General features: G+C 35.7%; 2 protein-coding genes across 17 annotated transcripts in view; one reads left to right on the plus strand and one right to left on the minus strand.

Moving 5' to 3' along the window:
* RALGAPA1 (Ral GTPase activating protein catalytic subunit alpha 1) overlaps positions 1-15,980 on the minus strand; it is a 289,451-nt gene extending 273,471 nt beyond the window's left edge. For 6 of the 15 annotated variants that reach the window (XM_031952861.1, XM_031952860.1, XM_031952863.1 and 3 more), the window contains exon 1: positions 15,390-15,978. In XM_031952861.1, coding sequence (XP_031808721.1) covers positions 15,390-15,495 — 106 coding nt within the window. In that variant the 5' untranslated portion in view covers positions 15,496-15,978. Of the gene's footprint in view, positions 1-15,389 lie in introns of all 15 variants that reach the window. The other 9 variants (XM_023503368.2, XM_031952871.1, XM_031952870.1 and 6 more) reach the window with 5 other exon arrangements.
* Positions 15,981-16,106: 126 nt separating this feature from the next.
* Positions 16,107-16,558, plus strand: part of BRMS1L (BRMS1 like transcriptional repressor) — a 122,872-nt gene continuing 122,420 nt past the window's right edge. For both annotated transcript variants that reach the window (XM_031952876.1, XM_031952880.1), the window contains exon 1: positions 16,107-16,383. The gene's annotated coding sequence lies outside the window, so the exon portion shown is untranslated. The remainder of the gene's footprint in view (positions 16,384-16,558) is intronic.

Genomic DNA, 16,558 nt, shown 5'->3' on the forward strand with positions numbered 1-16,558 from the left:
GGTTATCAAACTGTATATACCCTTTGATCCAGCAGTGTTTCTACTGGACTTGTATCCTAAAGAGATCATAAAAGAGAAAAAGGTACCCACATGTGCAAAAATGTTTGTAATTATAAACTGAGTAAATGCCCATAAGTTGGAAAACAAAGAAGTTATGGTATATAAATGTTATGGAATATTATTGTTGTATAAGAAATGATCAGCAGGATGATTTCAGAGAAGCCTAGAAAGACTTACATGAACTGATGCTAAGTGAAATGAGCAGAACCAGGAGATCACTCATTATACACAGCAACAGCAAGATTATACAATGATCAATTCTGATGGACATGGCTTTCGTCAATGATGAGATGGATGATTCAGACCAGTTCCAATGGTTTTTCGATGAAGAAAGTCATCTGCACCCAGAGAGGTGACAGTGGGAACTGAATGTGGATCACAATATAGTATTCTCACTCTTTCTATTGTTGTTTGCTTGCATTTTGTTTTCTTTCTCTTTTTTTCACCCTTTTAATCTGATTTTTCTGGAGTAGCATGATATTCATGGAAATGTGTACAGAGGAAATACACATGTTCAGCAATATATTGGATCACTTGCCAATTGAGGGAGGGAATGGGGGAAAGGGAGGGAACAAAATTAGAACACAGGGTTTTGTAGGGGTGAATGATGAAAATTATCCATGTATATATTTTGAAAATAAAAAACTTTAATAAAAAAAAAATTGTGCCAGGATAAATAAATAATATAAAGACAATTGAAAGTCTCTTACTTCATTGAAGTTCATATCTCCTCCCCTAAAAGATGATCCTCAGTCTAGCGAGATAGTTAATTTTTGGTATTCCAGGCCCTCCAATCTTTTATTGTAAATGCTGCCAGATCCTGGGTAATCCCGATTGCTGTTCCTTGATACTTGAATTGCTTTTCTCTGGCAGTTTGCATTACTTTTTCCTTGCCATTATAATTCTATAGTTTTCAACAATGTTCCTTGGGGTTTTCCATTGTGGGATCTCTTTCTGGACATGATGGATGGATTCTTTCAGTAATTATTTCCCCACTGTTTCTAGTATATCAGAGGAGTTTTCCTTGATGATCTGTCAAAGAGAGCTATGCACTCTCTTTTTTTTGTCATGGCCTGCAAGTAGTCCAATGACTTTTAAATTATCTCTTCTGGATCTATTTTTCAGGTCAGCTTATTTTTCCAATGAGGTATTTTACATTTTCTTTCATTTTTTCATTCTTTTTAGTTTATTTGGCTGATTCATGATGTCTCATCATCAGCTTCCATTTGCCCCATTCTAGTTTTTAATGTGTGATTTTCTTCAGTTAGCTGTAGATGGCCTGAACTCTGGAAAAATATATTTGAAACATGGTATTTACAACAGGATGTTTACTCAGTGTGATTGATGAGATAATGGTTCTCTAGTTTACATATACTAGTACTTAGTATGGGGATGTAATGGTTCTACAATTGATATGCTCAGTGTGTTGTAGTAATGTAATTGTACTAAGGTATATAAGGGCTGAAAGGACTTGAAATAAGCAGACTAGAGACTCCTGTGAGCATGTGCTTGAGCTCGTTACATCTCAGACTCACAGACTCCAGGAAAGCTAGCCCAGACATTACAGTTAGCTTTTGTATCTTTTTCCATTTGATTAATTCTATTTTTCAAAGTATGGTTTTCTTCATTGGATTTTTTTTTTTTTGCAATTGGCCTATTGTGTTTTTGAAAGAATTGATTTCTTCAAAAGAGATTTTTTGCATTTGCTCAATTTATTTTTTAAGGAATTGCCTTCCTTTTCTCTGTCTTGCATGTCTCTCATTTCTTTTCTCATTTTTTATCTTCTACCTCTTATTTGCCTTTTAAAGTCTTTTATGAGCACTTCCAGAAGCCTCTTTGGACTTGAGACCAATTCATATCAATGTTTGAGATTTCCTCTATGGACATTTTGTCCTCACCTGAGTTGGTGTTTTAATCATTCCTGTTACTCATAGTAGCTTTCTATGTTCAAGGTTCTTTTCTGTTTCTTGCTCATTTTCGTTTTTCTTTTTGTATTCCCTTTTTTTTTATTTTTTTAAGTTGAGCTCTGCTCCTAGGGTAAAGAGGGTGCTGTCCCACCTTCCCTGCAGCTCTGAGCCTTGGCTTTGAGTACAGAGGCCTCTTGTGTTTGGTGTTTTGCTCAGAGCAGGGGGGTAGATTTACCTCTGCTCTTTCCAGGAAACATTCAGATTTCCCAGAATTAGCCCTCTGAGTTGAGACTAGAGGTTGCCCCACTGATTTACTTTGCTACTAAGTCAGGACCAAGAATCTTAGTTGCTGATCTGGTATGTTTAAAACCCTCTCACTAGCTTTTCTTTCTTGAAGTCCTTCCAGTCTATCCTGAATTCAAGAGTGGTTTCATTTCATCAGACTCTGTTCAGAGGCTTAGTTTCATGTAGTTTTCAAGGGAAACTGGGAGAGCTTGAGCAGCTTCCTGGCTTGACTCCACCATCTTGGGTCTACCTTATGGAGCCCCTTCTCACAGAGGCTTTGAGAGATTGCACTGGTATCAGACTTCAGAGGGGGCCTACAAGTGACGGAGCTAACCAGGAGCTAAACTTAATATGTTTTTTAACCAGTTTCAACTATGTATTTCTTGTTAAATAGTCTTACAATATCTATACAAATAAACATAATGTGTCTTATTTCATGTAGAATATGGATTTGGTTTTCTTCTATGATTGTGTACATGTGTGCACTGACATTTTCCCTCTAAAATAATAAACTCAGTTCTTTCTGATTTTCTGACTTGACCAATCTAGCTTCCTGGGAAATGGAAAGTAAAGGATGGCTAAGCGAGTCAGCCTGAAATTGTGGGTTTTCAGGTCTGCAGGACCACCTAGACAGAATTCTGTAATTGAAAGCTTGAAGAAAAAAGATGGCATGAGATGAAAGATGAATACTCTTTTGTCCAGGAGGCAAAACATTTGCTGAGAAGATGACTAAGGAACAGGAAATAAAAGCAGGTGGAAGGAAGCTGAAAGCTGCTCTCAGAAACAGGCATTGCTTAGATAGAAATAGACAGTGTGCTAATGAAAACATGCTCAGTCTAAGACACTGTTCCTAGAAAGAGCACAATTTATTTTCAAACCAAATATGGATAACTGGACAAATTCTAAATCAAAATGTTAAGCTCAACAAGGGTAAGAATTGAGACCTGTTCCTCTCTGAATACATACAAACATTTGTTAAGCATCTAGTGTTCTATCTGTTCTAATCTCTATGGAAACATATAAAATCTAGATATGGATAGCATGCACACAGTCCCTGTCTGTGGGGCTTAAAAGTGAATGGGGAGCAAGAGAAGGAAGAATTATTGCAAAAGAATGAGTTAAATGACAAAAAATATATATTAAAAAAAGTTATGATCTGAGGATTCATCCGATAGGTCAGAAAAGGAATAAGAAATGATTTCCAAATGAAGCACAATTTCTCAAATTTCACATTCATTTCTTAATAGAGATAACTTTTTCATCAAAAATAATGTCAATGACAAAAATATCAGTTGTCAATCCAGTTGTCAATCATTTATTCAATAATGAATAGAACCAGCTACCCCCAGCAAAAGAACTCTGGGAAATGAGTGTGAACCACTACATAGCATTTTCAATCCCTCTGTTTTTGTCCACTTGCATTTCTGATTTCCTTCATAAGTTAATTGTACATTATTTAAAAATCTGATTCTTCTTGTGCAACAAAATAACTATGGAAATGTATACATAAATTGTATTTAATATATACAACATGTATTGGTCTACCTGCCATCTGGGGGAGAAGGTGGGGGAAAGAAGAGAAAAACTGGAACAAATGATTTTGCAGTTGTCAATGCTGAAAAATTACCCATGCATATATCTTGTAAATAAAAAATAAAAACATTTGATAACATTAAAAAAATATATATCAGAGTTGTGATCTAACAATCTAGTATCATCATCTCATAAAACATCCAAATGTTAAAATAATGATCTATTAGGACTTTATGCCTCCTATATGTACGTACATGCACGCGCACACATACACACACACACACACAAGGAAAAAACCTTATCTATAGAAAAATATTCATAGTTATTCTATGATAGCAAAAAAAAGTTTAAAAACAATCTATGTCTAATAATTAAAGAATGGCTAAATACAGTACATTACTGTAACAGATAGAAAATAATGTGGTAGGGAATTCTAGGAAGATAGTAAGTAAAGGCCAATAAATTTCAAGTTCCCTAGATTTTTCCCACAAACAGAATTTGCACCTCAGGACAAACATATATAGCTAAAAAAATTAAGATTCAGGGCAGAGCTGGGGTCCTCCTGGTACAACCCAAGAAAATCCAAAGAATTAACCAGGAATTAACCACTGTAAAGTACAAATACTTCCAGGATAGCTTCTCAGAAACACCAAGTGGGAGACTCTGGAACTAGCTGGGTTTGGCTAGAGCCTCAGCAGGAACCATAGAAATTCACCCCCTGGACTGTGTTTGGAGGAGGAGAGGAAGGAGAAAGGTTTTCTGAGTCCAAGAAGACTGAGGGAACCTTGGCCAATAAGGAATACCAGGTCCATCTGTGCTGCAGGGTTCCAGCACAGAAAGAAAAGGAATCAGCATACCTAATGAGCATAGAATTAGAAGGGATAGCACTTTCAGGAAAGTAGAGTTTTTGGTTTGGGGTTCCAAGTCATAGAATTAGAAGGGATAGCACTTGCAGGAAAGTAGAGTTTTTGGTTTGGGCACCAACATCCCCTCCCTCCTAATGATTAAAAGTGCTTACACTAATACTTCTCATTTAAAAAAAAAAATGTGAACCAATAAAGAAAAGAAGCCAACCACAGAAACTTAGTATGGGAACAGGGAAGTCTGGGGTTCATCTTCAGAAGATGGAACTGAAGTTTAAAAAAAGCTTTTTTTACCCCAAAGAGTAACATTAAATGACTCCCTGTCTGAAGAGGGGACCCTGAAACTCTGAAAATCCTTAAGGAGAAAATCTCCTTCAACTTTGCCTCTGTGAGGGACCCCGCCCCAAGGACAAACAATTTCATCTTTGTTATCTGTGTGGGGTCAGCTCAGTCCTGAAATTCATTGAATTCAATTCAAATTCTAGCCCTAGCTGAAACCCATCCAGGAGCTAACTTGGGACTCCACCCACAGGCCCCCTTTGGCTCTTTTTATATTGAGAGATTTAGCTAAACTAAAATCCTCTCTTTGCAGAGCTCCAAACATGCCATGCTATACCACGCTTAGCATCCCAAGGAGCCCTGTCCACTGGAATACTCTTTCCAGTGCTATTCTCTCTTTACCCACATCTATTTCCCTAATCAGACTTTAACCTTATTTCCGTTCCCATAATAAACCTCTTTTATCAATCTAGGTTTTCAGGTCTGTAAATTCCTTTACAGGGAGAGCCTCTGTGCCACCAGAAGGGAGTTCCCCAAAACTCCCTACCTTTGTGCCGAATCCTGAAGGGTTGCAAGGGAGTCAAACCCCTCCATTTGATTACTTGAACCCCAAACCTGCCACTAGACCTCATTTAACTCCCTGACTACCAGTAACCCTAATTTCATTTGGGTACCCCAAATCTAAACCTCATCATGTCTAGAAAGAATTTATAGAAAAACTCAAAAAGGAATTTTAAAATCAAATGAGACCTTGAGGAAAAACTAAAAACTATTACTAATAAAAACCACCCCCAAAAAACAAGAAGATTATGAAAAAAAAAGTTAACTAGAAAAGAAGTCAAAGACGAAAATAACTCTCTGAAAATTAGAATCAGGCAAAGGGAAACCAGTGAAGCTATGAGACCAAAAAATAACAACAGAATACAATGTGAAACGTAAAAAAAAAAAAAAAAAGTCTGGAAAACAGATCAAGAGGAAAAAACATAAGAATAACTGGTTTACCTGAAACCCTGTGACCAAAAGAACCTTGCACAATAATGCAAGAAATAATCCAAGAAAATTGTCCAAGAGTGATAGAACATGAGGGGAAAGTAAAAATAGAAAAAATCCATCAATTAATACCACAAAGGGCTCCTTTGTGGAAAACATAAGAATTTTATCACCAAAGTTTGAAAACCCCCAAATCAAAGAGAAAATCTTGCAAGAAACAAGAAAAAAAAAATGCAAATACCCTGGCTTTACAATTAGAATTGTACAGGACTTATCAGTAGCCATAATAAAAGACTGCAGTTCCTGAAATCACATATTCCAGCAAACAAAAAACTAGGCCTGTAACCAAAAATATATTCAGCAAAATTATCCAAAATATTGAAGGGGGGGAGGGAGAGGAAATGGACATTCAATGAAATTAAAGATTTTCAGGACTTTCAACTAAATCCTAACTCAATAGAAAATTTAACATAAAAGAAAATCAATATCAAAGATCAATTTCAAGGAACACAGACAAATTTTTTTTTATGTTTTTTACATGGAAATGTCTACCATATGTTTAAGATTAACATCAGCAATTGAGTAGCTCAAAATAAATACTGGGGCAGAATTGAGTATGATTTTGACTTTTAAAAAGCAAAATCTCCTAGGAAAAGGTAAAAATAATTTTATTGTACAAATGAGGTACAGAAGAACAAACAGAGAGGCATTAGAAAGGGGAGGAGGGTTCATAGTTCTGAAAACCTACTCACAATGGAAATGGGTTAAACAGATAACATTACATATATAGGGGAGGGATGAAAGGAGCAGGAAACAATGGGGAAAGAGGATAAGGGAGGGATACATAGATGGGTGTGTGTATGTATATATAAATATATCTGTGCTTAATAAATTATAGCCTGCTTGAGGGAGGAATGAGGATAAAAAAATAAAATGTATAAAGTGTGCAGCAGAGATCAAAAGAATAATCTACAAAGCAGGAAAGAAAAGATGGCCTCTCATGAATGTAATTTCTTCTACTATTATATATCTTTTGTTGAACTGGTAATTTATTATTACATATTTTGACTCCTTAAAGCTATCCTTTTTTCCCATCCTGCTATCCCCTCCCCCCCAAAAAAGGAAAACAACAAGGTAAAGTATTGAATTCAAATTCTACCTCAAAGCCCTACCAAATCACACAAACTCAGTCACAAAAGTTTTTCTTCTTTTGTAAAGTATAATTAATAATTACTTCTTCAAAAGATTGTGAGGATCTAATGAAATGTTTGTAAAATTTGTAAAGAAAACTTCAAAGGTTAACACTATATTAGCTAAAGTGAAGTAAGTAGAACCAAAGCAACATTGTACACAGCAACAAGATTATGTGATTTTCAACTGTTATGGACTTGGCTTTTTTAAACAATGAGGTGATTCAAGCTAATTCCATCTGCATCCAAAGAAGGGACTATGTGTTAAAATGAGAACAGACTTCTATTTCCATATGAATTGGCAACAGATATATTTTTTGAGGTCCAACCACAGCTGTAGCAACCTTTTTCAGATCTCAATAAAGTGCAAAAGAAACAGTATCATTCCAACATTGAGTTAAGTGTGAGACTGAGGAGATTCCACCAATCTACAAAATAACAACAAAGAGAAAAATATCAAGAAAGGACTATAACTGAATTCTACAATTGTCTTCCAAATGACGAATATATCAAATAAAATCATATCAACACAGACTGACATCAGTACTGGGTAGTCCTTATCCAGTTATGGCATATGAATGATAGAATAACTAATGTACTGTGGGAAATGATGAAAGAGATGGTTTCCAATAAAACTGAGAAGATATATAAAGTGTCAAAAAGTGAAGTAAGCAAAATAAAGAATTCTTACAGTAACAGCAATATTGCAAAGATCATCTTTACATGAGAAGGCACTTTTCTTTTTTTCTTTATTTTTTTGCTGAGGCAATTCGTCACACAGCTAGGAAATATTAAGTTATCTGAGGTCAAGTTTGAACTCAGGTCCTCCTGACTTTAGGGCCAGCACTCTAAACCCTGCACCATCTAGTTGCCCCTGAGAAGGCATTTTTCAAAAATGAATCACATAAAATCGATTGGAGATGCTATGTTATCCTGGAAAAAAAAATTCCATTTTTCTTATAAGAAGAATTATATCGCAAAGGAACATATTCAATTATTATGTTTAGAATGTCATTAAAAAATATTGTGGAAATTATTTTATCTCATTATGTGTACCTACATTACCTCAATAGTGCCACTTGGTCCACAAAATCTAAAATATTTAGTTGGCTGACCTGTATTCTGGATAATGAGTCAGCAATAATTTAAGTACTTACTAGGTATCAAAAACTATACTAAGCTTTGGGGATTAAAAAAATTAGTTCTTGCTCTCAACCTAATGGGGAGAACAACATGGAAACACCTATGTACCAAGAACATCTACATAGTATAAATTCATTAAAGTCTTTTAGAGGTAAATCACTAAGATTAAGGAGGACTGGGGAAGGCTTCTTAAAGAAACAAAGTTTACCCAAGACTTGAAGGAAGCCAAGGAAGCCAGAAATAAGGCAAGAATGCTAACCATGGAGAACTGTCAGTGAAAATATTTAATCAGGATGTGAGGAACAGAAAGATCAGTATCACTGAATTGCAGATAATGTGGAGGAGAGATAAGAAAATGAGAAAGGCAAAAGAAATTAGAGGTGATAGGTAGCCCTGTACTCAAGGGATATATATGTATGTGTGTGTGTGTGTGTGTGTGTGTGTGTGTGTGTGTGAGAGAGAGAGAGAGAGAGAGAGAGAGATGATCAGATTTGAATTTTAAGAAAACTGATTTGACAGCTGAGTGGCATTTATAATGGAGTGGGGAAAGTCTTCCAAAGAGAAGGCTACTTGCAATAACTGTCCATATGTGAGATAATGAGGCACTGCACCACAGTGGTTGCAGTGTCAGAGAAGAGAAGGGGACAAGAAAAGAATAAAGGAGAGAAATTATGCAGGATGACATATTTAGGTTTCAAAGCTGTGTAACCATCTTTAGAGCATAGCCATGAGTAACTTATTTCATAAGAATAATAATTACAATGAAGAAATGGAAGGTTAAGATATTTAAGTGAATATCAGTATGTTTGTACTGACTGACAGATATTGTCTGGGAGACTGAATGATGAATATACGGAATGAATAAACATACTAAGTGATGCCAATAAAGGCAAGGCCTGGAAGTAGCAAAGGATAAACAAATATTCCAAAACACCTACAGTGATCAATGAATTGGATAGGAAGGTGGCTATTATGAGTAAAAGTGCAGTCAGTAAGTAATTCAAAGGCTGGTGATGCCATCCAAATGCATATAGCAGAGCCTATCCCTGGTACAAACCTTCAATTCAAAAACTATGGCTTAATTCATTTTTCCAGCCTAAGATAATAACCATTTTAAAAAATTATCCAAAAGGAGACGTAACTTCACAAGAATTGCAAGGGGAGACTTAAGGAGAAAAATATGGGTTTTTTCCCCTCAAAAACTACATGAATACTTAAAAGAAATTAAATAAGAAAAATGTCGTTAAGAATTTGGAAACAAATAGCCCAGAATAAAAAGAGGTAATCTAAGCTCACCCAAGTAATGGACTCTCTATAAGCTATAAAGATTAATGCATGAGACAGTAAGAAACATTAGAACAAAAATCAAAAGATTAAAAAAAAAAAAGGCAACATCAGTTATCTGATGTAAAAAAAAAAAAAAATTGAGTTGTAAAACTGGTCAAAGATATAATTTAAGGACTCCTGGTCAAATTTATAAGAAATACAAGACACTCCCCAATTGGTAAATGGTCAAAGGATATGAACAGACAATTTTCAGATTAAGAAATTAAAGCTATCTATAGTAATATGAAAAAATACTCTAAAATCATTACTGATTAGAGAAATGCAGATTAAAACAATTCTGCCTCTCAGATTGACTAGGATGACAGGAAAAGATAATGATAAAGGTTGAAGGGGATATGGGAAAATTGGTGGAGTTGTGAACCATTCTGGAGAGTATTCTGAAACTATGTCCAAAGGGCTATACAATTGTGCATACCCTTTGATCCAGCAATCCCACTATTGGGTCAATATCCCAAAGAAATCATACAAGAGGCAAAAGGACCCACATGTGCAAAAATGCTTGTAGCACCTCTTTTTGTGGTGGCAAAGAATTGGAAAATGAGTAGATGTCCATCAATTGGGGAATAGCTGAATAAGTTATGGTATATTAAAGTAATGTAATATTATTGTTCTATAAAACATGATGACAAGCTGATTTTAGAAAGGCCTGGAAAGATTTAGATGAATTGATGCTGGGCCAAATAAGCAGAAGCAGGGATACACTGTACAAAGTAACAGTAAGATTGTGCAATGGTCAACTATGAGACTTGATTCTTCTCAGTGGTTCAGTGATCCCAGGTAATCCTAATAAACTTGGATGGAAAAAAAATCCACATTCAGAGACTGAATGTAAATCAACCCATTCTATGTTCACTTTTTTTCCTGGCTTTTTTTTTCCTAGTGGCTTTTCCTTTTTGTTCTGATTTTTCTCTCCCAAAATGATTCAAGTAGAAATGTTTTTTTTTTTTTTTTTTTAATGCACATGCAAAACAAAAAAAAAAGTTGCTTTACATGGAATTGGGGAATTTTTTTTAATGGACTCTCTTATTAGCTATTATTGGAGAAAAAAAGGTGGAGGGACTGTATGTTAAGAAATCAAAAATGAAAACTGCCCAAAGTTATTATACACAGAGGACAAAGTAAAAGTAAGAAGAATACATTAATCCCCTTTTAAAAGAAAACTCAAAAGGAAAAGACATAGTAATGGCATAGTCAAAATCTAGAGTTCCAACATCAAATAATTGATTCAAATTACAAATTCAAATACAAACGAAGCACAGTCAGGATCACACAAAATCAGGTGCTTCTATAAAAATATTCCAAAAGAGAAAAAAGACTTTCAACAAAGACAGCATTATAATTTACTACAGTAAACTGAATCTAATCCTATGGAAGAAAAAAGGGGAACTTTTAATGGAAAAGAAGAATTTCTGATTCTTTTAATGGAAAAGAATCAAAAATTTCTAATGAAAAATCAAAACTGAATAGGAGATGAAAAATGCAAATACAAGAATCAACAGAAAACTTTTAATTTACCTTTCTAAGATATTTGAGGAACTGGAAAAAACTATATGATGATACAGTGCTAACATTCTAGTGGGAGAAGTAAAGTGTCCCTTAGAACCATGAGTGAGTAAATAAGAAAACAGAGGTGAATTGGTTCTGTTCTGCAGGCATCAAAAGAAGAAAGATTTCAGGAAAGGGAAGGTAATGTAATAGTATACAAAGGAGGAAAAAGGATGTTGAATTTGTTAGTTCTTCTGATATGTGAGTGAAGATAGACAAACATGGAGAAAGGGATAGGGGAGAAGGCACCATATAAGTCAAACTTTGGATCAGAAACAAGCCAAAAAAAAAAAAAAAAAAAAACAAGAGATGAATACAGGGTTTGATGTAGAAATACAATAATACCAACAATTAAACATGGATGACTGGGGCATTTAAAAGGGAGGATAACAGTGGAGGGGGAGTAATAGGTCAAATAAAACAAACTCCCTTAACCTGAAAAATAATGATTAAAAATGTAAAAAAGAATAGTCTAAAAGGGAAATTGGGAAATGGTTGGACAAAATAATAGTATATCAAAGTAAGGGAATGTTATTTTGCTACATGACAAAAAAAAAAAAAAAAAAAAAAAAAGAATTTTAGAGAATCCTGGGGAGTATGAATTGACAGAAGCCTAATAAGAAAAAACAATTCATATAGTAACATCATTATAAAGAAAAGCATCTTTGGAAGACTTAAGAATCCATATCAGTGTAATGACCAATCATTTCTCTAGAAATGAAGCATGTAAACCCCACTTCCTGAGAAGGAATACTCAAGGTACAAAAACAAAATTTTTTGGGGGGGGACTATGTGGACTATATGGATTTATTTCATTTGACTATTCTTATTTGTTAAAAGATTTTTTCCCCCTTAGTTTTTAATAAGAAGGGGAGAAGGGAAAAGACTATTGAATATGTTGAGTTTGAAATACCTCTAGGACATTTAGGTGATCAACAATAGGAGGCCATTCCTCAGGAAGAAAGTATAGTACTAAATAAAAAGATCTAAGAATCATCGGAAGAAAAATGATGATTAAGCCTATGGAAAATGGATATCACCAAATGAAAAAGTAGAGACATAGGAAAAAATATGGGGCCCAAGAGTATCAAAATTAATGAGTATGGCATACAAAAAGAGTTAACAAAGAATATTTGAAAAAAAATCAGTGAGGCAGGTAGTAAGTAAACCGAAAAAGAGAGATCAATGTCACAAAATCCTTAAAAGTAGAGAATATCTAGGAAAAGAAAGAATATCTAAAATGAAAGTACATTAGAATTGGCAATTAAGAAATCATTGGAAGTTAAGACTGCACAAGATTTTTTAAAAACTAAGAAAAAAAGGCAACAGAAACTTAATCATAAAATGGAGATATATAAAAAGACAACAATATCACAAAACTGGTAAACTTGCTAACTTCTCTGGGCCTTTAGTTTTATCTATAAAATTAAGATGACCTCTCAGGTCTCTTCCAAGCTCTTTTACACCATAATACTAAACCATTCAAAAACTAAGCAAATTCTACTTCAATAACAGTACGTATTAATTTCTATCTAACTAAAAAAACAGTATTTTTTTAAATGAAGATTAAAATTTTTAAAAGATGTATTTAGATCCATTATTTAAAAACAACACCACACATTTAAGGAAAAACACAGAGAAACCAAAAGATCTTTGTTTTAAGCTTTAAATAACTCCACTTTTTCAACCAGTAAAAACAGTTCATCTGCAACAACATTAATTTAGAACACAGTCGTTCTAAACCTATTCTTTCAAAGAAAACTTCTGCAAATGCTATTAAATATTTTCCTAAAATAGAACTATGATCCAGGAGCAACAATTATATTAGATCATCTTCTGATACTAACTATGGTATCATGGACATGGAAATTTTATCTTGAAGCTAGTGGGTCAATGAAGTGAACAAGTTTCAAAAATAGTGTTGAGATCAGAAAAATCCATGGGGACTCTCAAATGATAGGGTAAATAAATACTATCTCTTCCTTCTGAATTTATTTGTATCTGGGATTACATTACTCAATCTGAAAAGCATCTTTTCAAAATTTCAAACTCATTTTCCTCTCTAAGTATGTTAATGTAATTACTCCAATCTATATCCACCTTGCTAGCTTGTAGAAACTAAGGAATGTTCAAGTGTACAAAGGAACTCTGTCAAATTTGTAATTTATTTTAGATATCAGAATTCTTATAATTATAAAGACTGCTCCAACAAATAACTGCAGCAGTCTAAAAATAAGAAACATTTAAGAATGGCCACTCATCTGTTGTATTTCTCTATGTACATGTCCTAAAGAGAACTATTAACACTATAAAGATTTTAGGGTCAAGGTATATTACACTTGCAGGATCAATTTTTGAACCCTGTTTCACACAAATAACTGGAATTGATCAAAGCAAATTCCTATAAAGCAAGATGATCAAATATAGATTTTCCATCAGAGACACTTAAAACACTAAATATTTTTACCAGGTTCACTAGATTCCATTTTTTAAATTATCAAACAGTTGATAAAGTATTACAAGGAAACTAAAGTTTTTATTAGAAAAAACTACATGTTCAACACAAAATATCACATTCAAATGATGGTCTTATCTACATCAAATAATTGACCTGTCTTCTATTACAACCTTCTCTTTTCTATGACGAAAGCAGTTAACTAAATGAAACAATGTTGACACTAACTGTAACGAATGGAATTATAGAATCACTATTCCAAAATTATACTCCTGTTTGTTTCTTCTTGTCAGTAATATTAATTTATTACATTGCCAATGAATATTAACTTCTCATATTTAACCATTTACTTTGCTATCTTCCACATCACTTAAATTCTCTTTCCAAAATATTTTTATTCACAGGCAAAAAACAAGATACTTCTATACAGAAGGAAACAGATTCAGACTGAACTATATCTGCTAATAATAATAGCTTTCACAATAAATACCGACACTTAGAAAGCATTTTACAGTTTGAAAAAATATTACACTCATTACCTCATTTGATCTTCCCAAAATCATGGTCCTATTCTACAAATAAGCAAACTGATGCTTAGGACAGCATACAGCTAAACTGTATCTGAGGCAAGCTTTGAACACTGATCTTGTCAACAAGTCCCCCTCCATATATCTATATACAGCTGTAACATTTATAGTGTTTGACATCTCATTGACGTTTCCATCCTGAACGCTTTGTAGGATTCAGATTTTAAGTAAAGGTTATCACCTATCTTCTGTAAAAATTATTTGTTCAATTATTAAATAATTGGCCATTAAATTTCTCGATATTGTATACCTTGTCGATAATGAAGAACAAAAAAGACAGCTAGCTCAAATATGGGGTTTAACTCCACATTAGCACTAAATATTGTATTTTTCATTTCGTACCTGTAAACCTAATTTTCAAAAACTGGGTCAAATATCATCCAGCCAAACATCTAAAAGTCATGACAACTCGGCACCCCAAACACAGGTAGGTGATGTCCCATTTGGTACTCCAGCATTAACAAAAGTAACGTAGGAGGCCAAATGACATGACAGACTGGTCGAATTTAAAATAAAAATCTGACGCAAACATTTCTAAAACATCTTATTAATTCAAAGAAGCAAACTTCTTTCGGATTGTAGATCTCATTTCCGGAAGGGATTGACAGCTTTAATTCCAAATGCTAAAAGTGATATGAAATAAGGTATACCCCACAATTAACAGTTGGGAGGAGCCCTTTCACAAGAAAAGTATGGGCATCACCCACTTAGTAGAAAGGTATTTGCAGCTGACCCCTCTGCGATCCTCCTCAGTCAAGAAACTTGAAATGGAAGATAAAAAGGATGATTATTATCTCAGAGCATTAAAAGAAAGAAATCCTGTTATGGAAATGACAGTAATTAGAACATCTGGTAAACATATCAATATTCAAAGCCTCAAAAGTATCCCTGACAATCTCCAAGATGATGTATTACTTTACAAAAGTAATCAACATAGTCAACACAAAAAATGCATTAGGCCCTACATGGAGCTCCTCATTAACGCTCCCCATAACTTCAGTCTTTGCCAAGTCTTCCCTCGCCAAGACGAGCGATCCCCCCTCCAGGTTGTCCCTTTCCCAGAAGAAATAGGACTCGCCCCACCCCCACCTCCACGGGGCGCCCAGAGCAGGTCAACATCGGAGAGATTCCACCGAGAGGGAAGGGCAGGAGACGGCGACTATGGGGTCCGGCCCTGGGGCCTCTGCGCTCCTGCGCTCCCTCACCTATCACGATGCGCAGGTGCTTTAGACGAGTCAGTGCGTCCTTCTTGGTGTCCAGCACCTTCTGAGTGGACTTCTTGACGTCCCCGTGCGGCTTCTTAGAGAACATCCTGCTGCCGCCTCCGACTCTCGCCGGGCTCTGTCCGGCGGCGGAAAGTGCTGGGAGTGGGGAGGGCGGGGAGGAGAGCAGGCTTCAGTGGCTCATTCACGGCGGTGAGTTCAGGGGCCCCTGAAGAGCCAAGCTCCCCAGGCAGAGGCCAGGTCCGCGGCCTCCACCTCCTCCGGCCTCCCGCCGCAAGTCCGAGACACAGCCGACACCGGCTCCAATATGGCGGATCCTTCTACCAGGCCTTGAACGAATCTAGGGAGCCGGGCCAGAGCCGCCGCCGCTTCTCTTAGCGGCCGCTGCTCCTGCTGCGGCTCCTGCTCCTCCTCCTCCTCCTCCTTCTGCTCCTCCTTCTGCTCCTCCTTCTAATACTTGTCTTTCCTCTCGGCTACCGCAGTTCCCCGCCTCAGATTGGGGGGCGTGGGTGCGATTGGAGAGAAAGGCCGAGACCTAAACAAGAGAAGGCGGAGGCAGAGGCCCACAACCACAGCAGCTCTTCCTGGGCTCTTCCTAGGGCCCCCTAAAGGTTAAAGGCTCCTTTGGTACCGCCCACCAGGCCGCGCCAAAACTGGAAATTAAGAGCTGCAGTAGGGTTTCACGACTCTGCCGTCGGTGGCGAATGGTTCCCATGGCAACAGCCTTCTGTCGTCACTAATCTCTTACATCATGCTGGCGTGAGGTCATATCAGCCTTTTCCCCATATTTGGTTTTCAATGCCGGTGTGTCCAGACAAAGGAGAGACAAAGGTAGTTCTGGAAGATAAATAACTCCTTCTAAGTAAAGTGCTGTCTCCTGACCATTAATAGTAGGGAGATTTTATTTTAGGAATGATCTCTCCACTATCTTCATGCTCTCCTGGCAAAAGATTACTCTTCAAAACCTCAAAACAATGTAAGTATATATTGGATGTCAAATCAAAGAATACTGATTGGTCTCCCCCAATTTACCGATTTACAGATTAGATTTACAGATCTAGCTTGCTCAGCATGAAATCTTTTTTTTTCCAAAGTTCATAATTATTTTGAACATTTTTAGAATAAATTATATTGCACTTGGTTAAAAATAC

This window comes from Sarcophilus harrisii, chromosome 2 (genome assembly GCF_902635505.1).
Source record: "Sarcophilus harrisii chromosome 2, mSarHar1.11, whole genome shotgun sequence".
NCBI lineage: Eukaryota > Metazoa > Chordata > Mammalia > Dasyuromorphia > Dasyuridae > Sarcophilus > Sarcophilus harrisii.